The following is a 27,836-nucleotide window of genomic DNA, read 5'->3' on the forward strand; positions in this document are numbered from 1 at the left end:
GTTGGTGCTGTCAGAGTGGAGGTTAGAAGAGGACTACACCTGGAAGCATGTGCCCCAAGGTGACCTAGTACAGATGCTCTGACTTGGTCCTCCAGACACAAGCCTTTAGCTTTCTTCCCTACACTGGGCTAGCTGTTGATACACCCTGAGCCCTGAAAAGGCCAGGGAAAACCTGCTCAAATGGAGGAGGTATTGCTTAGAAATGCTCTCAATTTCCTAAAAACAGCCCCCCACCCCCACCCCCCGCATGGAAGCCCCACCTTACTCTTCAAGACAGAGCTTAAAACATGGTTCTTGGAAGGATGCGGGGGCGGGGGGGATGCTAAGAAACATCTGGGATTAAGTACCTAATAGGCTCACCAGTGGAGAAGGCAGTGGCACCCCACTCCGGTACTCTTGCCTGGAAGATCCCACGGAAGGAGGAGCCTGGTGGGCTTGCGGTCCATGGGGTCGCTAGGAGTCGGACATGACTGAGCAACTTCACTTTCATGCATTGGAGAAGGAAACGGCAACCCACTCCAGTGTTCTTGCCTGGAGAATCCTAGGGCCAGGGGAGCCTGGTGGACTGCCGTCTATGGGGTCGCACAGAGTCGGACACGATTGAAGTGATTTAGCAGTAGCAGGCTCACCAGTGAGTGAGATGGGGTAGAAAAATTTGTCAGTAGTCTTACCAGAGATACCTAAACTTCCAAATAATAGCTAACACATAACAAAGACTTACGTGCTTCCCCAAGTACTTAAAAAATAGCAACTCATTTAATTCTCAGAATCCCAGTAGGTTAGAAACTGTTTCCATTTACAGAAATCCAGAGTCACTGAGATGGGAGTGGCAGAGCTAACTGGAGCCCAGGCTCATTCTTAACCATTGCACTGTTCGGTTACTGGTGGTGGTGGTTACTGGTGGTGGTGGTGAAGCGGAGTGGGGGATGTGGGCTGACCATGGGGATGGAGCAGCCCAGTGAGCTTTCCCCAGAGGTATCCATTCTGTAATTCTCACTTGTGTTTCTGCAGTTTGTTTTCCCTGGGCCTTGCCTTAATCTCTGAAAGAGACCAGATCTAAGGGTTGCAGGTCTTAACCTGGGATGAGGACAGAGTGGTCCCTGAAGGGAAAGTGCATTGAATCCGCCACCACCCATGTCAGCTCTCATGTCATGCATCGGTTTCTTGGGCTGGATCCTTGTCAGTCTCACCCACTTCTATATCCACAGTACGTAGTATGGGCTGAATGGTTGTTGAGATGAAGAGCATTTTTCAGTGGTTACCAAACTGGAATTATAAATACGTTTGTGACTGCTATCCCTTCTCCTGTTCACAACAGACATTGCTAATTGATCACAGGCTTTTCCTGAGTCTGTCTACTGAGGTTCCTCAGTACAGCATCCCAAGCAGTTTAGATCAAGCAGTTGCAGGTAGAGTTCAGATTAAAGCTTTATATAAACTGAGCCCTCAGAGGATAGGGACTGTCTTGTTTACCGTTACTTCTCTAGTGCCTGGCACACAAAACCCCTCATGTCAGTGGTCATGTTTCATAATAGAGTGGCAGGAGCCCAGGGCCGACATCTTTAAAAACAAATTGATGTTCTTGGAACAAACCAGGAAGCTCACTGAGTCTCAGTTCTGTCTTATTGTGTCATCTGGGGAGAACCATGTCCACCCTTCCTACCTCAAACTGATATTGTGAGACTTAGATGCAGTGATGGATGAGGGAGACCTTATGAACCGATTAGTCACGAAGGATACAGAAAGGGTAATTTACCTGAATGGGTAGCTTATGCTTTCTTCAGCTCTCCCTTGTGCCCTGAAGCAGAGCCTACACAAAACCTCTGCTTTTCTACTTCCCTTTCTCTCTCTCTAGTCTGTTTTTTGTCCTGTGGGATCTCTGCAGTTTCCTCCATCTTCCCCTTTCTCATCTGCTGGAGGAGTTAGAATTCTCCTGGGCTTGGTGTAGCCAGAGCCCAGGCCTTTGGGTTACAGGCCACCCTAGAGCCTTCACAATAAAGAGTGCTCTGATTCTTGGCTGTGCTTTGCCCCTGTCCCCTGTCCTAAATGGCATTGTCCTTGCCTGGCAGATGAGCTAATAGGTTCAGAGAAGTGGATTCTGGTACTGATAGCTTCAGTCCCTTGTAGGGTCTGCTTGAGCTGGAGCCCTTTGGGATTTCAACCAAGTATCTGTCTCTGGCAGTACTGAGAGACCTAGGGTAGCCTGGGCTTTCAATTTCAGATCCTTGGTGTCAGCTCCCTTCTCACTGTGTGACCTTGGCTAGCGACCCAGCCTCCAATAAAACTGGAATAGCTTCACCCTTGGGAGGATTAGAAAATACACAAAAGGCCTACAGCAGGAGGCCTGAGGTAAATGCTTAGGAAGGTATAAGGATCCAAACCTCGGGGCACTGGGTGAGCAAAAAGCAAGGTTTAGAGGGAGAGTGGAAGCTGTAAGAAAGAGGCAGACAGGTCCTTTCAGAGCCTGCCTTCTCCTTGTAGCACAGCCATAGGTAGGAGCTGATTGTGAAACTGAGCCTTGAGCTCAACCAAGACTGACTTTTGTGAATTCAAGTCTGTCAAGACACTTGGCTCACTTGTGGCTTCTTGGCTTGACCAGTCTTGGTTCCTGACGCTAGAGGTTGGATGGTGGTAAAGAGTGGAGGAGCTCCTTGGTGCGTCTCTCTTGTGACTGCTCTCTGTGTGTAATTAAAACTTGCTCCCTCCTGCTCTTCTGAGCTAGTTAGTTCCTGTCTGCACTCCAGTGCATAAGTGTGAGACCCTGGATTGACATGTGGAGAACAGAGGTCCCTTCCTGCCAGTCTCATTCACTGGCGGCTCAGTTCTCAAATACTAATTGGCATCAGCATTGCACAGGAAACTTGTTAAAAATGCAGATGCCCATGCTTTGCCTCTCTCTGCAAACTGCTTTTTGGAGCTTGGGGGAAGTCAGGAATCTGCATTTAACCCAGGTCCCCCACATTCTCAGGTGTTCTTAGCTTATGGACGTGGTGTTGCAGTCCTGCTAGCTCAGGGTCCCTGTTTCCACAGTCATGAGGGTGAGGGGCTTATACACAGCCTTCTGCTCAGGGACTCCAGAAGAGTGGAAGCCAGAATAGTTCTGCAATGTATTTTTCTTTTTTAGACATTATTCAATATCTAATACAATATAAAAAGAAAAACATTGAACAAGAACCCATGTACCCACCACTGTTTCTTAAGAAGCACACCCTGATTCTAAAATGGTGTGGTTTAGTTACTCAGTCGTATTTGACTCTTTGTGACCCCATGGACTTCATCCTGCCAGGCTTCTCTGTCTACAGGATTTTCTAGACAAGAATACTGGAGTAGCTTGCCATTTCCTTCTCCAGGGGGTCTTTCCGACCCAGGGATCGAACCCATGTCTTCTGCATTGCAGGCAGTCTCCTACATTGCAGGCAGATTCTTTACCAACTGAGCCACCAGGGAAGCCCAATCAGTTCTAAAATACTAATACTAGAAAATCTCCCAGGCCTCCAAAGCAAAAATAAACAAATGGGGCCTGATCAAACTTAACAGCTTTTGCCCAAGAGGAAATCATAAACAAGACAACCTGTGGAATGGGAGAAAATATTTGTAAACAGTGCAGCTTGCAAGGGGTTAATTTCCAAAATATTCAGACAGCTCATACAGCTTAATATCAAAAAAGAAACAACCCAGTCAAAAAAGGGGGCACAAGACCTGAATAGGCACTTGTTCAGAGAAGATACACAGATGGCTAATCGGCACATGAAGAGATGCTCAGCATCACTAACTGTTAGAGAAATGCCAATCAAAACTACAATGAGATATCACGTCACGCCAGTTAGAATGGCCATCTTCAAAAAGTCTACAAGCAAGAAATGCTAGAGACGGTACGGAGGAAAGGGAAACCCTCCTATACTATTGGTGGGAATGTAAACTGGTACAGCCACCACAGGAAAACAATATGAAGGTTCAGAAACTAAAAACAGAGCTACCATATAATACAATTATCTCACTCTGGGGCACAGAGCTGGACAAACTATAATTCGAAAAGATACACATAACCCCCACCCCACCCCCCGCCCAGTGTTCATAGCAGCACTATTTATAATAACCAAGAAGCAACCTAAAGTGTCCATTGACAGATGAATGGATAAAGATGGTACATATGTACAGTGAAAGATTAATCAGCCATAAAACATGAAATACTGCCTTTTGCAGCAGCATAGATGGACCCGAGATTACCATATAAAGTAAGACAGAAAGACTAGTATTCTATCACTTTTGTAGAATCTAAATGAAGACAAATGAATTTGCTTACAAAACGGAAGCAGCCTCACAGATACCGAAAGCAAACTTGGGGGAAGGAGAGAGAGAAAGGAGTATAAGATGAACACACTGCTATACATAAAATGTGATTCCCAAGGTGGCTCAGACGGTGGTTAAGAATCTGCTTGCAATGCAGGAGATCCAGGTTTGATCCCTGGGTCTTGGGTCAGGAAGATCCCCTGGAGTAGGGAATGGCAAACCCACTACAGTATTCTTACCTGGAGAATCCCATGGACAGAGAAGCCTGGTGAGCTACAGTCCATGGGGTCACAAAGAGTTGGACATGACTGAAGTGACTTAGCATGTATGAAATAGGTAAGCAAATAAGAATTATTGTATTGTATATATATATAGGGAATTATGTTTGATATCTTGTAATGTGGAAAATTCTGAGAGAGATGGGAATACAGACCACCTGACCTGCCTCTTGAGAAATCTGTATGCAGGTCAGGAAGCAACAGTTAGAACTGGACATGGAACAACAGACTGGTTCCAAATAGGAAAAGGAGTACGTCAAGGCTGTATATTGTCACCCTGCTTATTTAACTTGTATGCAGAGTACATCATGAGAAAGGCTGGAGTGGAAGAAACACAAGCTGGAATCAGGATTGCCGGGAGAAATATCAATAACCTCAGATATGCAGATGACACCACCCTTATAGCAGAAAGTGAAGAGGAACTAAAAATCCCCTTGATGAAAGTGAAAGAGGAGAGCGAAAAAGTTGGCTTAAAGCTCAACATTCAGAAAACGAAGATCATGGCATCTGGTCCCATCACTCCATGGGAAATAGATAGGGAAACAGTGGAAACAGTGTCAGACTTTATTGTTTTGGGCTCCAAAAATCACTGCAGATGGTGACTGCAGCCAGGAAATTAAAAGATGCTTATTCCTTGGAAGAAAAGTTATGAGCAACCTAGACAGCATATTTAAAAGCAGAGACATTACTTTGCCGACTAAGGACCGTCTAGTCAAGGCTATGGTTTTTCCTGTGGTCATGTATGGATGTGAGAGTTGGACTGTGAAGAAGGCTGAGTGCCGAAGAATTGATTCTTTTGAACTGTGGTGTTGGAGAAGACTCTTGAGAGTCCCTTGGACTGCAAGGAGATCCAGCCAGTCCATTCTGAAGGAGATCAGCCCTGGGATTTCTTTGGAAGGAATGATGCCAAAGCTGAAGCTCCAGTACTTCGGCCACCTCATGCTAAGAGTTGACTCGTTGGAAAAGCCCCTGATGCTGTGAGGGATTGGGGGCAGGAGGAGAAGGGACAACCGAGGATGAGATGGCTGGATGGCATCACGGACTCGATGGACGTGAATCTGAGTGAACTCCAGGAGTTGGTGATGGACAGGGAGTCCTGGCGTGCTGTGATTCATGGGGTTCCAAGAGTCGGACACGACTGAGCGACTGAACAGAACTGAACTGAATAACCTATAATGGAAAATAATCTGAAAAAAGATATATATAACTGAATCACTTTGCTGTACACGTGAAACTTTAACATAGTATCGTAAATCAACTATGCTTTGTAAAAAAATTTTAAAAATACTAAATGCAGTGTAGTGGTTCTGAGTAAGCCCTGTCAGAATTAGCAGGTGAAACTTATTTGGTCTATAACTTCAGCTATGTCCAGAGAAAACCTAACTTAGAATTACTAAGCAGATTCCTGGTTCCACTGTTCCTGAGCAAGAATCTCTGGAGCGTGGGACCCAGGATTCTGTATTTTGACAAGCTCCTCAGTAGATAATTTTTTTGCATCCTGAAATCTTAGGGCTCAAGTCATTTGTAGCAGTGGTGTCAGAGGTAGATTGTACCCTTGGAAAACTGGCTTCATCTAAGGTTGGGGGCAGGAGAAGAAGGGGACGACAGAGGATGGGATGGCTGGATGGCATCACTGACTCGATGGACGCGAATCTGAGTGAACTCGGGGAGTTGGTCATCAACAGGGAGGCCTGGTGTGCTGCGACTCATGGGGTCACAGAGTCAGACACGACTGAGCGACTGAACTGAAGGTTGTGGTTAGAGTGATCACTGAGTGTGAGGATAGAATTCAAAGATGTCAGGAGTGCAGATGACTGGATCTTCATACCCCAAGCATAGTCCTTAGTAGAGAAGGTGAAGCCACCCAGAGGGGAATTCTTCCATGCCCCAAGAACAAGGGCTGTAGCGCCGGTGCCGGGGCTGGTCAGTCTCCCGACCACCAGGCCCATGCCCCGGACACTTGGCTCACTGTCGTGGAGCATGGGCAGTGGTTCTTTCCTACTGTGGCCAGATTTTGCTATTAAAAATACACGATCTCTAATTAAATTTGATTTTCAGATAAGCAGCAAATAAGTTTTTTAGTATGCTGCTACTAAGTCGCTTCAGTCATGTCTGATTCTGCAACCCCATAGAAGGCAGCCCACCAGGCTCCCCTGTCCCTGGGATTCTCCAGGCAAGAACACTGGAGTGGGTTGCCATTTCTTTCTCCAATGCAGGAAAGTGAAAAGTGAAAGTGAAGTCGCTCAGTCGTGTCCGACTCCCAGCGACCCCATGGACTACAGCCTTCCAGGCTCCTCCGTCCATGGGATTTTCCAGGCAAGAGTACTGGAGTGGGGTGCCATTGCCTTCTCTGTGTCTCAAATATTGCATGGGACACAATTAATTTAAAAATTTACTATTATTTACCTGAAATTTGCTAAATCTGGCAAATTGTTATCTTTTTTAAAAGATTTTTATTAAAGCACCAGATTCAGTAATTGACTCATTTTTTAAAAATAATTATTTTTAATAATTAAAAAATGCATTTAAAGATACATATTAATTTTCTGTTTACCTTTGCCCTTAATTTAAGCTGTTAAACAATCCTGTGAGCTGGCAGCCACCGTGAACCCCTTGCATAGTTTCAGAAAGTGAGAGGTTAAGTCTTGTTCTAGGATCTTCCATGCAAGGTGCTTTTCTGCTTCCTGATGAACCTGCTTGCTTGGCTTTCATTCCTCTGTGGCCCTGTTAATGCCTATCAAGTTACAAGCCACATGAGAAATTGGTCAGATAAGACCATCTCCCCTGGCTTTAAGAGTTCCTTATTTTGATGGCAGCTGGTGGTTAGAGCATTCTTACACTTATGTGAACTCCCAAGTCCGGGATAGCTGCTCTGTCCTTCCTCTTAGCCCAGGGGCCTACTTGGTTGGGTAGATGGGTAATATAGGGGTCACGTCTCCTCTATATTTGCTGAAGTGGGGAGGGAGTGGAATAGGTCACCAGTGAGCAAGGGTGTGGAGTCTGCTGGTAGGGCAGCCTGTCTCCTTATCCACAGTGTCCAAGTTGGGGTTTCTTATGTATGAAGAGACCTCCAAGGCTGGCCCAGGCTCAGCAGCAGAAACAGATCAACTACTTTTGTGGGGAGCAAGGCCAATCTGGCTAAATTGGGTTAGGGGAATTAGTCTTTATCCAAGCACTTCAGTTCCCCTTGTGCTTCTGGAACTATTGGCAAGTCTCTACCATTTCTGCTGAAGTTTTCTGTTACCAAATGTCCCCAACCTGCAGGGCTGGAGCTGTTAGGATCTGAGCATTGCAGAGAGCAGGAATCTGAGGATCAGTGAGGATGCCCAGCCTGCCTCACTGGATAGATGGCTGGTCAGGCCCTTTGGGGCCTGCCTGGTGCACATCTTCCAGAGGGGCTGAGAGCCTCCCCTGGAGAAGTCAGGTCGCTGGTGAAAGTGGGGTCCTACGCTCCCAGGTCCATTTCAGCCAGAGCACCCCTCCTTTTCTGTCATGTAGTCCAGTTCCATGTGAGAAGCCGTTCTTAAAAACAGGGACTTCTGGGTCTCTATTATAGGCATCATCAGTGGGTGTGCAGAGCAGTACCTGCAATGTTTGGGTCCCTGAGGCCCTGCCCCCCAGTCTGTGAATTAATGTAGTTGTGTTGTTGAGTGGCTTCCTGACCTGTGGGAAAAACTCTGAATCACAAGGCAGAAACTGGATGTCCAGTGCTAGCTTCACAACAATTCACCGGGCACTGGGCACAGCCTGGTCCCTCCTGAGCTTCAGTTTTCCTGTCCATACAATGGCATGAGTTGTCAAGTCCCTTCCAGCCTTTCTCTCCAGTAACAGGGATAATCCAGAGTAGTTTCTTAGGGATTCAGAAGCCTCTTGCAGCAAAGAATGCCTTAGACTTAGGACAGTTAAAATGAGTTTGTGTTAGGTGGTAGGTAACCACAGGCACAAGGAAAAAGGAGCTTTGATGTCAGCAGCCTCCTGCATAAGGACAATGGTGTCAGTGGGGCAGCAGAGCATTGCAGCCTGCCTGAGGATTGGCTCTGAAATCCAGGGCCTGCCCCTCAGGGCTTAGGAGAGCCATGCAGGAGCCCACAGGCTGGATATGGCTTGGAAAAGTTTTGTTTCTTAATGTGAATTCATTAATAGTATTTAGAAAGCAGAAAATTACTCTTCCACACCAAGTTTATTTTTCTGTATTTCTTGAAAGCTCAGATGCTCTGGCAACATAAGCTTGCATTCCTGTGTGGTGTGGCGACTGCCCTTGAGTGGGTGCTGCCCTCTGAGCTGGTGTCCGTTCTTACCATCTTGGTGGTTTGTGATGTAGCCCGGGGCCTGGGGGCTTGTGCCTGAAGTCTGAGGCCTCCGGGGAGTTTCAATGCTGTTTTCTTTGCTGCATACATTCTCTGTTCTGTTTTCCACAGCTGATGTCTGGTGTTTGGGTGGAAGCACACTGCTTCCAACTTGAAGGAGAACAGGGCTAGGTCTAGACTCCAAAAGGAGTGCAGCTGCCAGACTGCACAGCTGTGCTGTTCAGACATAATGCAAAGGGGTAATTAATTAACCTCTTTACCCAGAAAAGAATGCTCTGGAAGTTCTTTGAGAGGCACCCATACCAATGTAAAATTCTTCATTCAGCAAATACTTCCTATGGGCCAGCCATGAACAGGCTGCAGTCCTGGGTTCCAGGGGCCAGTGAGCAATGCAGAAAGATTCCCTACCCTTGTGGAAATCCCAGGCATTGCCTATATAGGGCATGTTGCTGGCTGGTGAAGCCCAAGGTAGAGTCAAGCTGTTACCTAGGTTTTAGGCTACCTAAGGCAGGTGGCCTCTCTGAGCCTCAGTTTCCTCATCTATAAACTGGGAGTCATCATCACCTTACCTGTCTCCTAGCGTGGTTGTGAAAAGTAAATGAGCCACTGCATGTGAGCAATTTGTGTGGATAGTGTATGGACTTAGTAATTGATTAGTCTGGTGTGGTTGAGATGCACACAAATGCAAACATTTCAGGGGCTCATGAGTGCTCTGAAGACCCCACATGATAGACTGAATTAGAACTTGATCCAGAGTTGCTAGTTGGGCAATTAAGAAAGGCCTTGAGAAGAATTTACGCTGAGAATAATGTCACACAGTATATATACTCTATGACCCTGGGCAAGTCTCTTCCCTCAGTTTCATTTTCCAAGCAACTGGAATGTCTTTTTCAGGCAGTTACATGAAATAGCACAGAGCAACTTAGAGCAGTTATTGGCGCCTACTCAGCACTCAGTAAAAGGTAGTTGTTAGAATCACTGTTGTAACTAGAACCAGATGTGCTCTTCAGAAAGGCTGGGTCAGGGAGCTGGCACTTGAAGGCCAGAGGCTTCGCTGGCTGCTGGTATGCTGCAGCTGTGATGATTGTTAATTAGCTTTGGGGCAGGACTTCAGGGACTGGTACCGGTAGTGGGCGTGACCACACCCACCCCAGGGAGGCTTACTTGGGCAGAGAGAGTCACCGCAGGCTAAAGGGTCACCGCCAGCTAAAGATAGTTGACTGGGCCTGGGCCGGACCAGGCAGTGTCATGTGACCAGAGCCTGCCACCCGCGCTCCTCCTCCCAGGCCCAAGGGGCGCAGACTCTTCAGGAGCTTGCTTTGAGCGGAGTCCCATGAGCTGGACTTCTGAAGATTTCCTCTCTCCTCTCATTCTTTTCCATAACGGCACCCTTCAGCCCCCTCCTGTGTTTCCTCTGAACGTCTGGGGGAAATCAGGGTGGGAAAGCCGGTCAGAGAGAGCTGTCTGAAAAGTGGTGGCAACAGTAGGAATCAGTGAACAAGGTGAGGATGGTTAACAAAGCTTTTTTTTTTTTTTTAAACTCTTTAGATGAGTGTTCATGCCGGGGGTAGGGTTGGTGTTGGGATCAGTGGGGATGGGATGAAAAGTCGGTGGTCCCCAAACTCCTCCTCTATGACCCCACCGCACCCCCAGGCTGGATGACAGCTGAGAATACACCAGACTTTTCTGACTGTGCCCCAAAGCTGGCCTGGGAGGGATGGGCACAGGTGGGTGATATAATCTAGACTCCTGTGGCATTGCACTCTCCCTTAATGGTTTCTCTGCCTTCTGCAGTGAGAGTCCTGGGCTCCAGCTCAGGCAGTGGTTGGGGCAGAATCTATGTCAGCTGGATGCCTGTCCCTGCCCCCCACCCTCATTGGGGCAGAGGTAGAAATGGGGGAACTAGGGGGTGGGCCTAGAGGCAACGCCTCTTCCCTCACAGGACTGTGGGGGTGCCAGATAGGTGTGTTAGGGGGCAGTTTCCCTTGCTTCTCTCTGGGTGGGGAAGAAGGGGATTGTCAAGTTGCCAGTGTTCAGTCCTAGGAATGTCGCTTGCCTTGCTCCATGATCTTAGATTTCCCTGTAGTGGGCCTTGGTTTTCTCCAGTGTGTAGGGTGATTTGAGGGCCTGCCCTGTTGACCACAATGAGGAGGTAAATTGGACCCTCCTGCTAGTGGTTGAAAGCACAGGATTTAGAGTCAGATTGCTTGACTTCAAATCCTGTTCTGTTGCTTGCAGGCTGTGATCTTGGTAAATAACCTTTCCACCGTGTTCCTTCGTTTCTTCATTTGTGAAATGAGACCAGTTAGAGGAGCTAACTCCGTGTTGGAACAGTGCGTGGCATCTCATAAGTGCTCACTGTTAACATTAGTACCACCTCAGCTTGGTGCTAGCATCTCTTCTGCTCTGATGAGAAGTCTCATTGCTTGTGATCTTACCTTCTCTTCCCTCTCCCTCTAGATAGGAATATTCTGTGTTCAGTTGAGGAAGGTGAGGGAGGCCCAGGGAAGGTGGCTGGTAGGGAGTGTCTCTAAGATTATACGGTTGATGAGTATTGGAGTCTAGACTAGGTTCCGCTGGGACCCAGCAGTGCCTGTGACACTTGTTTCTCTGCCTGGGGGAAGGCTCCAGCTAAAGGCTGAGGATTGCGGCCATAGACTCAGGAACTAGCACTTGAAACCGCAAAGCTCAGCTGTATTGCCAGGTCCTGAGCTAGATGCCAGAATCTCTGCTATGAAAGCGGCCTGGTACCTGCTGTCAAGGAGGGTGGGGTGGGGTTGAGAGTAGATAAGTAACCAGGCAGCTAACACAGTACAGTGAGAGCATAGAGCCGGGGTAGTTCACCTGGGATCTGGTTGTCACTTCAAGAAGTTGACCTAACGGCCATAGGAATAGGTCAGCAGACGGATACAAACGCCGCTAATGCAGCCCCTAACAAATGACCTTGTTCCCCAAGGCAGAAGTTCTTTACACTCAGGGTAAATTCAGCCTTTTTAGATACTTCGCTAATCTCCAGGAGATGATGCCAGCCCCAAAATAAATGTTTGGCCTTCCCCTGTCCTCCTGGCAATAAGGCATGAAATCTAGTAGTTCCTCTGGCCAGCCCCACCCTTCAGGCCTTCTCCCATCTAGCTCGGCCCCATCTCACTTTTCACCCACACGCATCCCTCAGTTTCATTTCCAGCTTTTCCCTTCCTGTTACCAGTCTTTATTTACTTAGCTGTACCAGATCTTAGTTGTGGCACTCAGAGTCTTCAGTCTTCTTTGGAGAGTGGGAATCTAGTTCCCTGACCAGGGATCGAACCCAGGATCAAACCCTGGATTAAGAGTGCAGAGTTTCAGTCACTGGACTCCAGGGAAGTCCCCTTCTTATCAGTTCTTTTTTCTCTAACCTGATGAGTTTGACTCATATCTGCATACCTTCCCTAGTTTCTTGCTAGTTCACCAAGTCCTTGCACCTACATCTGGCCCTTCTAGGTAGCTTGCCCCTGTGCCCTCCCCAAAAGGGTCAGCAGCTTTAGGATCTTTCTGGAAGCAAGCAGTGTAGAAAATACAGTTGGGACCTCCTTGATTGTGCAGTGGATAAGAATCCACCTACCAAATGCAGGGGGAAGGGATTTGATCCCTGATCCAGGAGGATCCCACAGGTGGCAGAGCAACAGAGCCTGTGAACCAGAACTATTGAGTCCATGCTCAAGGGCCCGAGAGCCGCAGCTGAGGCCCACACACCTTAGAGCCTGTGCTCCACAGCAAGAGAAGCTGCTTCAGCGCAACTGGAGAGGAGTCCCTGCTCGCCGCACACAGCAGTGAAGGTCCAGTGCAACCAAAAGTAAACAAATGAAAAATACTTGTTAAAAAATGGACTTGACCTTTGAACAATACAGGTTTGAACTGTGTGGATCCATTAATATGTGGTTATTCTCAATGTAAAAGCAATACTGCGTGATGTTAAGTTGGATTTTTCTAGCCTGTTGGGGCTGAGTGCTCCCAACCCCTGTGTAGTTCAAGGGTCACCCATACTTTGTGCTTTTACTTGGGTTTATACCAGGTGTGTTTGGGCTTAGGCCTATTTGTAGGCTGACAGAGACTCCTTGAGGCCAGGCTCTCTTCCTCTTCTGTGCTGAGAAAAAGGTAGAGTGGCTGAATTTCTTCAGCTGAAAGGAACTTCAGGCCTTCCCTCTGCTCTTCCTTCCTGGTGTGGCAGGGGTTTATACCACAGCCTCCCTGGGGACTGAGGCAAATCCCCCCCCTCCCTCTCCTGGGGAGACCTGCCCTGGAGCCTTTCTTGGGGGGAGGGGGGGCTCAGTGTGTGGGAAAAGAGCCAGGCACCGGGAGAGGAGGGTATTGGTTTAGCTCCCCTTCTCTTCACCACTCACAGTCTTAAGTGAAAATAGTGAGTTTGCTGATCAGATAGAGCTTCATGAAATATCTCCTGGTCTCCCTGTTCCCTCCCCCACCCAACCTTGACTGCACAGAGAGATTCTGGTGTGCTTCATTTAATACATGAATGAGTGTGTGTTTGTAGAAAGCCCTTTGACCCCCTCGGAACAACATTCAGTACTGGCTCCTAGCAGACTCCATTTTTGCCTCTTGCATATCCCGGCTAACCCCTGCTTGCCTTGATGGAGAAGGGAGACACTCAGAGAGCCTCTGCCTGCCGTCCTCCTCCCCCTGAGTGCTGGGTTCACCTCGGCCCACCTCAGCACACCTCTCTCTGCCTGGGAACCTCTCCCCAACACCAGTGGCTCTTCACCAGGAGATGGCAGGACGATGCTCTGAGATCACACCAGGGAGGCTTTTTGACCCATTTTCCCACCAGTGGACACATGGAATCTCTGGTGAGCGGGAAGGAGCACTGGACAGAGGGAGCTGAGGCTTCTAGTGCCCATCCCGGCTCTTCCCAAGGGAAGCCCCTTATTACCCTCAGTTGCCTATCTGAACGGAAGAAATCAGAACCACGGGCCTTTTTTGCTGCTCTCATGTCCTACAACTGTATTCTTGGGCACGTGCGAGGTGGTGAGTGTAGTGCGTCCCCAGCTGGGCTTGGGGCAGTGGTGCTGGACATAAGGACTGGCCTCTTGCACAAAAGATTGGTGTTCATTGGGAGCCGTTTTAGACGCTAGGCCCTGTATATTGTGGAGCTGCACTGTGTGTGCCCACGTGTGTACACACGTGCGTGCGCCTGGTGAAGGTGGATGGTTGGGACGGGACCCAGAAGGGTGTGTCATTGAAGTCTTTTTTTCCAGCCTACCCCCAGGGCCTGACAGTAGCTCATCGGAGCCTTCCTGTGTTTCCCTGGGCCCTGTGGGATTTTAATAGAGCTAGGGATTTTGCTTCAAGGTAGCGGTGGTTCTCTCTCCCTAAAGTGTTTCTCTGTCTCTCCGGGGAATTTTCTTCCTTAGAGCAGGGGCAGCCTGAGGCCCTACGTGAGAGCAGAGCAGGAACAGGGTACTGAGGGTCCTTGGGACAGAGGGAGCCTAACTAGGGATGGGGCCTTTCAGCAAACTTTTAAAAGGGCTGACTGATTGGTTTTCCTGGGTGTGCCCAGAGAAGCCACATTCCCCTGGTCAGCTTGGGATTGGTGGAGGAGTAGGGAATCAGTGGGGCCTTTTAGTGGAAGCAGGGCACTCCCATTAAGGAGAGCCTGAATTTACAGCAGAACTTTACCATTTGTGATCTTGAGCAAGATGTGAGGCAGGGTAGTTACAGGATCTGATTCTTCCCAATTTTGAAGCAGTTTTTGTTCAAGGAAATAAGACAATGACCCAAAAGAACTTTGCCTTGAACCTTTTTGGTAGTCTTCAAGAGCACTTTGCCCTCTGAATCTGATTTCCCATTCCACTTTCATGATAATGACGTTGATGGTGCCGGCCTTTTGGCCTGCTCTTGTCCTGGTAGCATGCAGGGAGTGTTTTTGGGGTCTATAGGCTGGGTCCCTGGAGAAGTAATTACTGCCATAGCTCATGTGTAATCAAGGGAGTTGATCTTCTAACAGCTGCCTCTGCTGGTCCTAGTAGGGAGCTGCGTGGTATGAGGCTGCTCTGGGCCAAACTGGAGTTAGCAGGAGAATCAGTGTGGAGTAAGGAGTTCCCGTGCCCTACGGGCTCCATTGTCTTGGAACTGAAGAGATTTTCTGGTTCTCCACTGCCCAGCACTGGGAATAGGGGATGCTGTTGGGTTGGGTTATAGAGCCCCAGCTCTCCTTTGCCATGTGGAATGTCTTGAGGCAGTGGCTCCAGTATGGGGTAGAAGCCAAGAATTCAGTGGCCTCACAATTAGGAATCAGGCAAGGACTCCCTTCTCATTAAGGGAACATGCGTCTGATCAAGAATTGGAACATTCCTTTTGAGACCAGCTGGACAAATTTCTCTGCTCGGGGACTGGGGGCAGCTCTTGTCCTGGCATGGCTGGCCAACAGTGGAGGCAAAGGGATGGGTGAGCAGAGTCCCGGGTTGTGTCTTATCCTGTGGGTCTCTGGGAAGGAAGGGTTCAGAAACTCCTGGTCTTCAGAACCAACTTGGAAAAACAAGTGTAAATGTAGAAAGGACCAGACTTATTAGAGCCACTTCCTTATAACAATTTTTCCCCCCCCTTTTAAAAAGCCCCTGGATTTTCCTGGCTTGCCAGTGGTTAAGACTCTGCACTTCTATTGCAGGGGCTGCAGGTGCGGTTCCTGCTCAGGGAGCTGTGACCCTGCATGATGCCGGGTATAGCCAAAAAATAAAAATTAAAAATGATAAAAATAGGAAGCTCTTTTCTGCCCTGGTTGAAACTACTGGAGAATCCCAAACAAAATTAAATCACTTTAAACATACTACTTAAGTGAAAGTGAAGTCGCTCAGTCGTGTCCAACTCTTTGCAACCCCATGGACAGTAACCTACCAGGCTCCACAGTCCATGGGATTTTCCAAGCAAGAATACTGGAGTGGGCTGCCATTTCGTTCTCCAGGGGATCTTCCCAACCCAGGGATCAAACCCAGGTCTCCTGCATTCCAGACAGACGCTTTACCGTCTGAGCCACTAGGGAAGCCCAAACATACTACTTAAGTCCTGGTAATATTTGGTTATATGTCTTCCAGATTCCTACTATGTGTATTTGTATGTATACCTTTTCAATTTATTTTACAAAAATAGGATTATAATTTTTTTTTTCATTTACTGTGTTTATGTTTTCATATCAGTAGAGATCATTATCATTTAAGAACACTCTGGAAGTTACTCAACTTTTATTTAGCCAGTTCCCTACTGTTATAAATTATTGTCAGTTTTTTTGAAATCATGAATAGCTCTTTCAACATCTTTGCACATAAGCCTAAACACTTGTTTAATTTGTATCATTAGGATAAATTCCTAAAGGTGGAACCATTGAGTCAAATGTTGGGGGGTGATGGTCTCGCTTTTCCTCTGGAAACTTGGAAGGCAGGCACGTCTTCCGTCGGTGGCTACAGATCACTGAGGACAGAGCTGCCTCTGATGCACATGCCTTAGAAGAGGGCTTGGACTTCTTGGTTGCCCACTTAGGGTTTTTGTCTTGCCTTCCTAAGTCTACTCACACGAAGGCTTCTAGAATGTTTGAGCCAGAGAGAGTCTTTCAGATTCCTTTATGGGATCTGCTGTGATGCAGGAGCCCTGAATTACAGAGCAAATCCCACCATGGACATAGAGTCTCCAGGCCTCAGTCCCCCTTACACAAGAGGGTAAGAGCTGTGAGAGACCAGTGTTGAATTCTGGGGTTTGGGCTGCCTGCTCTTCCATGATCTCACTTTCCATGCTTTCTTCAGAAAGCGGAGTTTGAGCATGTGTCCCTCTTCTGTCCACCACGTCTTCTGTCTGGGAACCTACAGGTTGCTTGGTGGCATGGAGCAGTGATGAGGGTGAGGAGCTGGTCGGGGCCCTCTCTGAGGGGCGCTGTATAACCACCTCTCCTTTCTTGCTTCCACAGAACATTCTGCCCCGGCCAAGGTGGTGAGGGCAGCAGTTCCTAAACAGCGTAAAGGTGGCAAGGTAAGAAATATGAGTTGGCAACCCAGGGGTGGGGGTGGGCTTCCTGGATGGAGGTGGTAGACTCTTTTCTGTTGTAGTGAGTGCTTCTGGGCTGCAGGGGATTTCTGAATAGCAGAGGCACTTTTTCTGGGTCTTTGTTGTGGATGGTTCTCGTGGACAGACTGGTTTTGGTTTATGATCTCTTGGTGGAGCTATATTTTGGATGAGGGCCTGAATGGTGAAGGCAGGGTTACCCTGGAACCCTCACAGAATGTGCCTTGCAGGTTGGTGACTTTGGAGATGCAATCAACTGGCCAACACCTGGAGAGATAGCCCATAAGAGTGTGCAGGTGAGTCTGTGGGGAGGGATGGGCAGGTTTGAACTCCGTCTGCATGTTCACATTTGGCCTCAAGCTTTCAGAGTCTCGGCTGTTAATTTTCTGTTTTTTTAAAGGAGTGGTTGGAAAATGTGGGCAACATTGAAATAGCTAAGAATCATCCTTTGAGTCCTTGCTGTGTGACAGAGACTTCCAAGTCCCGTTTATCCATTATTTCACCTAATCCTCAGTGATTCCTAGATAGGCCCTTCGGTAATTCCCATTTTACAGATGAGGCCGGGGGGTGGGGGGGTGGGAGGTTAATCACTAGTCCTTGATGGCCAGGTGGGAATTGAAAGTCAGTGTGTCATGTTCTAAAACCTGTGTTCTCCACTTGGATTGCCTGTGAGTGCAGCAGAATGGTCATTAGGGCAAGTACCCACCTCCAGACCACAGGTTATGGAGAAGCTTACATAGCTTTCCTAAGCCCCAGCAGAAAGTGGACCCCTGGTCAGTCCTTTCCTCCCCACCATCTTTTTTTCTGGGCTGACGGCAAGGTCTTTCATCGGCTTTGTTCACAGACAGGGTTAGTGTGGACAGACCAGAGGCCAGTGTCTCCTCCATCCCACAGATGATTCAAACCACATGGTCCTGTTGTAGGGAGTAAACAGCTGGCCTTTGCAGGCCACAGCCCGTGTCGAGGGGTTGTCTCTCTCATTTAGACTTAAGGGACCTGAAGAGGTGGGTTGTCTTCTGCCTCTCGCCTGTTTGGCCAGTCTTCCCTGCAAAGGCATGTCAGGCGTGAAAACAGGGCTATAGGATACATCCACCCCAACCTGCATCACGTGCTCCGGTGACAGGGAGCTCCCTTCCTTCCCATCCTGAGTGGCTTGCAGATGCATGTCACCTCCCTGTTCCTCTGCTTCCTGCTGCAGCCACAGGCCCACAAGTCTCAGCCTGCCCGCAAGCTACCACCCAAAAAGGACATGAAGGAACAGGAGAAAGGAGAGGGGAGCGATAGTAAGGAGAGCCCGAAAACCAAATCCGATGAATCGGGGGAGGAGAAGAATGGGGACGAGGACTGCCAGCGAGGGGGACAGAAGAAGAAAGGTGAGTGACTTGGAGCAGGACTTGGGAGAAGGTAGCAGGCAGAATCAGGAAATGTGAGAACTCAAGGGCTGCTGGAGCAATTTCAGGAGCCCCCAGAAGTGCTTGAGAGTCTGATGGGTGTAGGCTGCTAGGCCAGCAAGCTTCCTTCCAACTATCTATCCATCAGTTCTTTTGCTGTAACCAGCATCTGGAAAGCCCTGTCCTCAGCACTGAGGCTCAAGCTGTGCAGAAGACAGGGGGTCCCTCCCTCAGTGTGTTCTTGGTGTCTGTTGATGTATTGCTGCCTTGTGTTAGATTTCATTTAAATACAGGAGATCCCATTGCTCTGGCTGAAATGGCTAGGATACAGGTTTGGCTGCTGTCATACGTATCTGGAGGAACAGTGGTTTAACCAATATGGAAGGTTGTTTCTTTCACTTGAGAGCTTGGTAGAAGTAGGCCAGGCCTATAATGGCAGCTCTTTGATTCCTTTGTCCTGCTGTGTGTTGGCTCTTCTCATCTCAGGTGACTCACTCTACTTAGGGTGGGGAAAGGGGGGAATAGCTCCTTGCTTTTTAGGGACGCACCCTAGAATTGAGTGCTTGCATTCAGCTCTCCTTGGCATGTATCTAGGGGAGCCTGGAGGTGCGGTCTTGATTCCAGGCTGCCATGTGTCTGGCTGTAAATGGCATGCTCGGGAGAAATCAGTGTTGGGAGTCAACCAGGAGTGTCCATCACACTGAAGTCCACCACTTTCTTATTTCAGGGATGAAAATGAGCTCCAGTGAGGGAAAGGCATTTGCCCGAGGTGAACGGGCAGTAAAAGCCCTTCCAGGGACAGAGGATTGGGGGTAGAGGTGGGCGGGAGGGGCCTCTCCTTCAAGCCTTTCTCGTGCCCACGCTATCCTCCAGGGAACAAACACAAGTGGGTTCCGTTGCAAATAGACATGAAGCCTGAAGTGCCCAGAGAGAAACTGGTCTCACGCCCTACTCGTCCTCCAGAGCCACGACACACCCCCACCAGCCGCGGGGAGATCAAAGGTATGCGCTCCCACTATGGAGGGCCTGGGCCTGGGGGTCACCCCCAGGCCTGACCTGATGCCCCCTCTCCCCATAGGGTCTGAGCCTGTCACCTACGTGCCCGTGGCCCCCCCCACTCCAGCCTGGCAACCAGAGACCAAATCGGAGCCTGCCTGGCATGACCAGGATGAGACATCGAGTGTGAAGAGTGATGGGGCTGGTGGGGCGCGGGCTTCCTTCCGTGGCCGTGGACGGGGGCGTGGTCGCGGACGGGGACGCGGACGGGGTGGCACTCGAAGTACGTGAGGCCCCTTTGGGCTCCGGGATGTCTGAGGGAGTTCAGCGGGGGCGGCAGGCGGGGATCTCCTCTCCCTCATGATGCTCGTTCCTCCCATAGCCCATTTTGACTACCAGTTCGGCTACCGAAAGTTTGATGGTGTGGAGGGGCCTCGCACCCCCAAGTACATGAACAACATCACCTACTATTTTGACAATGTCAGCAGCACTGAGATTTACAGCGTGGACCAGGAGTTGCTTAAAGACTACATCAAACGCCAGATGTGAGTGGACAGGCGTCTTCCTTCTGGAGACATGGGTGGGGTTGAGGGGTGCCTGAGGACGGAGTAGGGCTGTACAGGCTCTTCTGGGGATCACAGTGGTTGCTGCCTCTGGCTGGAGATGAAAAAGATAACTTGAGAGAACTGTACTTCTGTTTTAAAAATGAATCAGTTAATGTTTTTAAAAGGAAAGAAAATGTCTAGATTTTGTTCCCTTTGGGCCTCTATTTGTAATGGCAGCATTGTCAGAATGCTAATAGACACTCATGGAGTCCTCATTGATGAGGCCAGTGCTCAGCTTTATAGGCATTCTCTTACCTAGTTATGGAGTTACCTATTTAATTTTTATGAGCTGGGTTTTATCCCCTTTTTATTGATAAGCAAACAGGCCCAGTAACTTGCCCAACTAATAAGTGACAAGGCACAGATTTCAGTCTGTTTCTGTCTGACTTGCAAAACCTTAACTCCTAACCTCTAGTGGACTGTCTCAGTCCAGTGGGGGGAGCCATACAAGAGAAGAGATGACTGCAGTAGAGTGTGATAAGCTCTTTAGGAGCGGAGGAGAAGGTGACCAACAGTATTGGGACTGGGTTTTAAAGGATGAGGGGCTTGTCAGGTGTACCCAGAGGCTGAAGGGCAGAGAGAGTTTGACCCAAGGTTAGGGAGCCATGAGAGGATAACATCATCTCTTTCCAGCCTTTAAGATTGTAAATACAGAGGGACAGGGTTGGTCAGAGGCTGTATGAGGTTCCTGGAATGTACAGAACAAAGAAGGCACGTTCACACATGATGGAGCAATCACACTTCTCCCCTCCACCCAGTGAATACTACTTCAGCGTGGACAATTTAGAGCGAGACTTCTTCCTGCGGCGAAAAATGGATGCTGATGGCTTCCTTCCCATGACACTTATTGCGTCCTTCCACCGAGTGCAGGCCCTTACCACTGACATTTCACTCATCTTTGCGGTATGTCTCCCTCCCTGGGGCTGGGGTGGAGGGGAAAGAAAGATCCTTACTTAAGGAGCTGGGGTTGGGTCAAGCTGAAGAACCCCAGAAGAGTCCTCATCTCATTACTTGTGCTAAGGTTTCAAGGCTTGGCCAGCCTCTCTCCCTCTCCTCGTTCCCTTCCCTTCTCTATCTTACCTTCCTCCCCCCGGACCTCTTTATCATGGAAGACAGCAGACATGGAAATTTTACAGAAGTCAACACAGTGGTGTAACGAGCCCATTACCCATGCTCAGCAGCTGTCAATTCATGGCCAGTCTTATTCCATCTGTCTCCTCATCTGTTTCCTTTCCCAGATTACTTTGAAGAAAATCTCCAGTAATCTGACATTTTATCCATGTTTCAGTTAATCTATCTCTAAAAGATAAGTGAAAGTGAGGAAAGTGAAGTCACTCAGTCGTGTCTGACTCTTTGTGACCCTGTGGACTGTAGCACGCCAGGCTCCTCTCTCCAAGGCAAGAATACTGGAGTGGGTTGCCATTTCCTTCTCCAGGGGATCTTCCCAACCCAGGGATCGAACCTGGGTCTCCTGCATTGCAGGCAGATGCTTTATCCTCTGAGCCACCAGGGAATCCTCCTGTTAAAGAAAAGTACTCACTGTATCATTATTACCTATAAAAGTACTAAGAATTTTTTAATATCACCAAATATTTGTTCAGTTGCCAATTCACCCCCGTTTCAGAAGTTTTCTTTTAGTAGTTTGTGAATCAGGATCCAGATAAGATCAATACATTGTCTTATGATATCTCCTCCTCTCTCTCTTCCCTTGCAGTTTTTTGTTGGAATGCTAGATTATACAGTTTGTAGAATTTTCCATAGGACACAGTAGTACCATTTTACATGTTTCGTACTCCAGATTTTTTGTAAATTAGTGATTGAGAGGCCTGATCAGATTCAGGTTTTTTTCTTCCTTTCTCCCTCCTTGTTGAGAATACTTTATAGATAGTGATATTGATATATTCTCTCAGGTGGCACTTAATGAATGCTTCATCTGGTTCTCTTTTTTGTCATATAAGCTGTAAATTACCTGTTAATTCATTAGAAACTATAAAATGTTTATGTTCTGTCTGTGTCTGTATTTGTTTGCTGGAATAACTCTTTAAGGAGGTACTTTGCCTTATCAGCTGTTTGGTTACCAAGAAGCATGTAGTTTGTACAGGAAGGGCAGTTAAGTGCTTGATCTTTTCCTTTGTTAACCAGTTCTCAGAATTATGAGCTGATCCCTAATAACCTTCAAAAGTAACTGGTAAGGTCTCAGTTTGGTTTTTGTTTGTTTTTGTATCATTACAGACTAGTAGATTCAAGCATTTTGTTTCATTTATTGTAGTTATTATGCTAAATCAAATCATTACCAGTGGGACCCTGGCTCATCTTGTACTTTTGTTGCCTCAGATCTCGAAAGGCCTTTTTTATTCTTTAGGACACTCTAGGTCCTTTATTTGGGGGAAATGGTAGTTCTAATATTTAGATATCACAGCCTGAGTTGTAGGGTGTTTATTGCTACGCTTGGTCGTTGTCTTTTTTTTTTTTAATACATCATGAGATTACACTGATATTTTCTGTTAATATTTCTCCACCGTCTTTACTTAACCCAAGGATCTTTTATGTTTGTCACTATTACTTTCTCCCATGGCAAAAATGCTGATTCCAAACAACATCGGAGTAACTATTCATTTGTTTTGCTGTACACATTATGCTTACAGTACCTCTCCTACTCCTAAATTTTTTTCCCCATTTATGCGGTCAGTGACTATTTTCTGAAGTTGAAATGATTTTTGTGTGGTTGTGTACACACTAGTTTTAGTAATTTTGCTTTGCTCTCACATTTTTGGGAATGCTTTCTTACCCCTAATTTCTTACTTGTTTTACATAAAATATTTCTGTAGCTCCAAAGGCAAATGGTATGTTGAAAGTCCAACTTAAAAGATTTTCTTAACACTTTTTTCTCTTTTACTATAAACAAACTTTTTTGAATCCTTTCATTAAAAAAATAAGTAAATGCCTTTCTGTGTATTATATACTCACCCTTTCTTAGATGAATCGTAACATAGCACATGTATTTCTTCACCATTTTTTGCTTTCACTTAATGTATCTGGGAGCTGACCACTTAGTAGTAGTGGTGGTGGTAATAGAAAGATACTCCTCGTTCTTATTTACAGGTGTCTGTGTGTGTGTGTGTGTGTGTATAATCTTTTCATGGCTTAGCCAGTGTGTCTTTTGTGTAGGAGTGGGATGGTTGCACTGAAAGGCAATGTGTGTATAATTTTGCTAGCTGTTACCTGATTCCCTTTCTAGTGTGTGTGCTTTCCGCAATCTCACCAGCAGTGTATGAGAATGCCTCTTTCCCGAGCCTCACCAACAGAGTATGTTGTCACGTGTTGAAATGTTTTTCTTTTCCTTTTAAAAGATTTTAAAAAGGAAATTCTTCCCTGCTCTCCATTACTTCACCCGCTTCCCCCGAGGTAGACGCCTGCAGCCCTGTCCCTGTGAACCCTGGAAAAATCTGTGTGCATTTGCATGTTTTTACTTAAGAGTTCCAACCCCAGTGGGGTCTTAAACTCATTGACCTAGACCTGTTTTTTGAGACTGTTAGCCACCTCAACACATTTGAAGCTGATTTTTAAGCCTGAGTGGTGCTGGGTTGAATGGCTGTGCCATAATTGGTTTGAATTGCCTATGTACTGGCAAGTTTAGGTAGTTCCCAGTTTTTCCTTTTACAGGCAGTGTTGATGTGAATGGCCTTTTGTCCATATCTTATACATGTTGTCACCTGTCGGTACAAGTATTTCCCGGATTGATTCCTGGAAGTAGAATGGCGGGGTCAAAGGGCAAGTGTGATTTGCATGTTGGTACCTCTTACAAGTTTGAACATCTTACTCATCTGCTGGTTGTGGAAGATGGGGCCAGTTTTCTCATACTCTGCCAACTCTGGACTTGCGCTAAGCTCATGGGGCTCAGTCATGCCCCAGCTTCCAAGATCTCGGTCTGTCCGCGTCTTCCCTCTGCATCTTCTCCCTCCTTCTCCCCTGCAGGCCCTAAAGGACAGCAAAGTGGTAGAGATCGTTGAGGAAAAAGTACGCAGGAGGGAGGAACCTGAGAAATGGCCTCTTCCTGGTCCCCCAATAGTGGATTATTCCCAGACCGATTTCTCCCAGCTTCTCAACTGCCCAGAGTTTGTGCCCCGCCAGCACTACCAGAAAGAGACAGGTAGGTACCCTGCTGGCATGTGGATGCCTCCCTGTTGCACTTGTCTTCTGGCCAGCAGTCCTGCTTGGGGTTGGCATCAAGAGGAGGGCTGGAGGGATGAGGACCTCCCCTTTCTACCCTTCAGAGTCAGCACCTGGCTCTCCCCGTGCGGTCACCCCAGTGCCAACCAAAACAGAGGAGGTCAGCAACCTAAAGACGCTGCCCAAGGGCCTGTCCGCCAGCCTCCCTGACCTGGATTCTGAGACCTGGATTGAAGTGAAGAAAAGGCCTCGGCCCTCTCCAGCACGACCCAAGGTGGGTGAGGCCTGTCCCCTGTCCTGGATTCTAGGGCCTTGGGCTGGAGAGTGCGGAACGGGTATCACATAGGCATAGAGCTCTGTGTTCTAAGGGGATAGAAGTCAGGTCAGGTAGTTCAGGGTTATGATGTAAGCTGCAGGTGACCAGTGAGTACAGGAAGGCTGATATGGCCTGTTTCCATTTCCAGTGTATCACCCCTCAGGACAGCCCTAGTTCTGTAGTTCCTGAGTGGCATTTTTCACAGGAGGAGATCATGCAGGCTCTGGTAGCAGTCTCATTGAAAGTTAAGTGTTTCTTAATACTTGGGTGGGTTTTTTTGTTTGATTTTTTTGATTTGTTTGGGGGCTTATTTGGCCAATCTGTATGGCATGTGGGCTGTTAGGTCCCTGACCAGGGATCAGACTTGGGCCCCCTACAGCGGAAACACAGTCTTAGCTACTGGGCCACCAGGGAAGCCACTTGGCTGTTCTTTTTGCCTCATCTAAGTCCTTGTGGCTGCATTATTTAGCGCCGTCCCCCTGAATTTGTCCTCACTGTCTCATCTATAACTCCATCAAATCCTTTGAAAAGGGAAGGAAGAAGGAGCGGACCCGTGGCCTGGAGAGTGAGAGTCTAGACTGGAACACAGGTCTTCTGCCATTGCTGACTGGTGACCTTGGGAAACTTCTTTAGTATCTGAAGGCCTCAGTTTCTCTTAGGTTGAAAGGAAGGAGGGGTTAGATTGCTCTAGAAATAGTAGACCAATATATGAGCAGCTCACACATAGTCTTCTGTTAGAGAAGTATTTCAATCTGAAACTAAGATTTGAGGAGCAAGCTTCTCCATTCACCTGCCCATTGCCATCCCGTCTTTGGATGCCTTGGTCTAGGCCTTGAGAGGAGACCTGACAGATGACCTTGTATGGAATTCTGTGCCCCTTTTTCCATTGTACCACTGTGATCGACTCCCTCATCTCCTTCCTGCCCCCGCACCCCCGACCCTGTCTGTTCTGATTATTCAAGAAGTACCAGGTAGGCTAGAATCATGAGGAGAAGGTAGTAAGCGACAAGGACCTGACAAGGTTCAGTTCAGTCTTTAAGACTGCGGAGGCTTTGGAAAGGCCTTTCCAAAGACACCTAGCTTCCAGTCCAGAGTTAGAGCCCTCCACTTCTACCTAGCCTACCCTGACCCTTGCAGAAGAGAATAGTTTAAGATTTATAGAGAAAGCTTTATTTTTGGCACAACAGGGAATTAATGTTTAAAGATGTTCTGTGAGGTAAACAGATGTTTTACCTCCAAAAACTTTGAGATAATTCAGCTTATCAATACTCTGAAATTGTTTTGGCTGAAAGGAGTCTTGTTTTTTCTCTTGCCTTGGGGACATGCCATGTTTTTGGTTTTTTGTCTGTTTTACCTCTTACAGTCTTTGTCCCTGCCTTCATCTGGCTTACCTAAACAGGTCCTTTCATAATCACTTCTTCACAGAAGCCTTCCCTGAGTGTCCCCAGCCCCGCCCCCAGTTGCTTAAGTGCCCCTCCCTAAGTACTCCACAAGGCCTATTTATAGTCTTTACCATCACATTGCAGTTGGTTGGTTGGCTGACTTTTTCTCCCGCTGAACTGTGAGCTCCATAATTTCAAGGACCTGGTCGCAGGGCCTGGTACCAGTGGTTCTTACCCATTCAGCAAATAGTTGAGCATGGGCTGTTGTTCGGTCCCAGTCTAAGTTCTGAGGGTGCAGTGGAAGGCAAGGCAGCTGTGGTTCTTGGCTGGTGAAGCTTCCAGCTTATTGGGCGGAGTTGGGGATGGGGAAAAGGATGAAGCAGCCTGTTGAACTTCTTCATGTGCCCGCTCGGAGGCCAGGTGCTATGGAGGGGCATGTGTTTAGGTAAATGAGAGTGCAGTCTGTACATACAGGGAGCTTGTCATCTCAGTGTTTGTGAAGGACTGATGTGAACTGTGAGTGGAGAAACCCAGAGTCCTATGGGACATCCTTTTTTCGTGAGTGACTCCGGTGCTGACAGCTGTGACTTGGTGTCGTTATCAGGGCTGCAGATGTGACAGTCCCATGTTCAGGGGTCAGGGCTTCTCTCCGGGGACAGTGTTAGCCTGGCCTAAGGACTTCCTGGTGATTTTCTCTCTCTTTGGTCTCCCCCCATTTTAGAAGTCGGAGGAACCCAGGTTTGTTCACTCGACCACTCTGCCTCAGCATCTACCCTCTCAGCAGCTGATGTCCAAGGATCAAGATGAGCAAGAGGAACTGGATTTCCTGTTTGATGAGGAAATGGAGCAGATGGATGGACGAAAGAATACCTTCACCGCCTGGTCTGATGAGGACTCTGACTATGAGATTGATGACCGGGATGTCAACAAAATCCTCATTGTCACTCAGACACCACCTTACATGCGCCGGCACCCAGGGGGCGACCGCACTGGCAACCACACCTCGCGTGCCAAGATGAGTGCTGAGCTGGCCAAGGTCATTAATGATGGGCTCTTCTACTATGAGCAGGACCTGTGGACTGAGAAGTTCGAACCTGAATATTCCCAGATCAAGGTGAGCCTTGGGCATAGTGGTGGTGGGGGCCTAGGGTGCCTGTGACGTGAGGCACAGGAAAGCTGACAAGTGCATGACCTTGGGCACAGAACCTCAGCACCCTCATCTAATAAAAGGGGGTGATGATTGACAGTGCTTGAGGGGGGCATTAAGAATGAGAAGAGGTGTATAAACACTGTAAACTGCCCATGTGAGAGGTGATCATCCTGCTTCTTGATCGTCTGTGTTTAATTTCAGAGGTTGGCTAGACACTTTTGTGAAGAATAAGATTGGATTTTCATTTCTGTTAAATATTTAGGCATGTATTAAAGTTTAAAGGCCTTTTAAGGAACTTGCTTTTGAGTGTGGAATATGGAGAAAAGATAGGTCTTTTAAAAACTCACTGCTGCTTAGAAACAGTCAAAACTGGTGGTGTAGGCATTTTATAGAGTGTACGGAGTGGATGTGTATGGTGGTCAGTCTGCTTCTGGTGAGCCTCTGTAGTGAGTGGTAGTTGTAATGTGTTTTGAAATGAGAGAATTGCAGGAAGAGAGTTGGGGAGGGGAGGCTATAGCAGGTTCCTGGGGGGCTGGAGTTCTGACCTCAGTGCTGCTGCAGGGAGGGCTGGGCAAGTCTTCAGCCCTGCTGGGTGAGCACACTCAACCCCTGGGCACCTGGGGTTGAGGCATGATGATGAGCAGCTGAGAGCCCAGGGACCAGAATTCCACATATGTGGACGTGGCAACTGCCCTCTTCAACTTCCTGTCTGTCTTGATTCCTAAAACAGGCTAGGGCAGTCCTCTTACCAGCCTCTTTTCCCCACCCATCTTGTGTCCTCTGTAGCAAGAAGTCGAGAACTTCAAGAAAGTCAATATGATCAGTCGGGAGCAGTTTGACACACTAACCCCTGAGCCCCCTGTGGACCCCAACCAGGAGGTCCCTCCTGGACCCCCTCGCTTCCAGCAAGGTGA

At 47.9% G+C, this 27,836-nt stretch overlaps 1 protein-coding gene across 5 annotated transcripts in view; it reads left to right on the forward strand.

The window, feature by feature from the left end:
* LARP1 (La ribonucleoprotein 1, translational regulator) overlaps window positions 1-27,836 on the forward strand; it is an 89,697-nt gene that overhangs the window by 50,626 nt on the left and 11,235 nt on the right. For 2 of the 5 annotated variants that reach the window (XM_042250665.2, XM_027970440.2), the window contains exons 2-12: window positions 16,818-16,879; window positions 17,143-17,208; window positions 18,111-18,285; window positions 19,177-19,305; window positions 19,382-19,582; window positions 19,682-19,844; window positions 20,663-20,807; window positions 23,880-24,054; window positions 24,179-24,348; window positions 26,494-26,886; window positions 27,709-27,832. In XM_042250665.2, the coding sequence (XP_042106599.1) occupies window positions 18,162-18,285; window positions 19,177-19,305; window positions 19,382-19,582; window positions 19,682-19,844; window positions 20,663-20,807; window positions 23,880-24,054; window positions 24,179-24,348; window positions 26,494-26,886; window positions 27,709-27,832 (1,624 nt within the window). In that variant the 5' untranslated portion in view covers window positions 16,818-16,879; window positions 17,143-17,208; window positions 18,111-18,161. Of the gene's footprint in view, window positions 1-10,174; window positions 10,378-16,817; window positions 16,880-17,142; window positions 17,209-18,110; window positions 18,286-19,176; window positions 19,306-19,381; window positions 19,583-19,681; window positions 19,845-20,662; window positions 20,808-23,879; window positions 24,055-24,178; window positions 24,349-26,493; window positions 26,887-27,708; window positions 27,833-27,836 lie in introns of those variants that run through there. The other 3 variants (XM_027970442.2, XM_027970441.2, XM_042250664.1) reach the window with 3 other exon arrangements.

This window comes from Ovis aries, chromosome 5, assembly GCF_016772045.2.
Source record: "Ovis aries strain OAR_USU_Benz2616 breed Rambouillet chromosome 5, ARS-UI_Ramb_v3.0, whole genome shotgun sequence".
Classification (NCBI taxonomy): domain Eukaryota; kingdom Metazoa; phylum Chordata; class Mammalia; order Artiodactyla; family Bovidae; genus Ovis; species Ovis aries.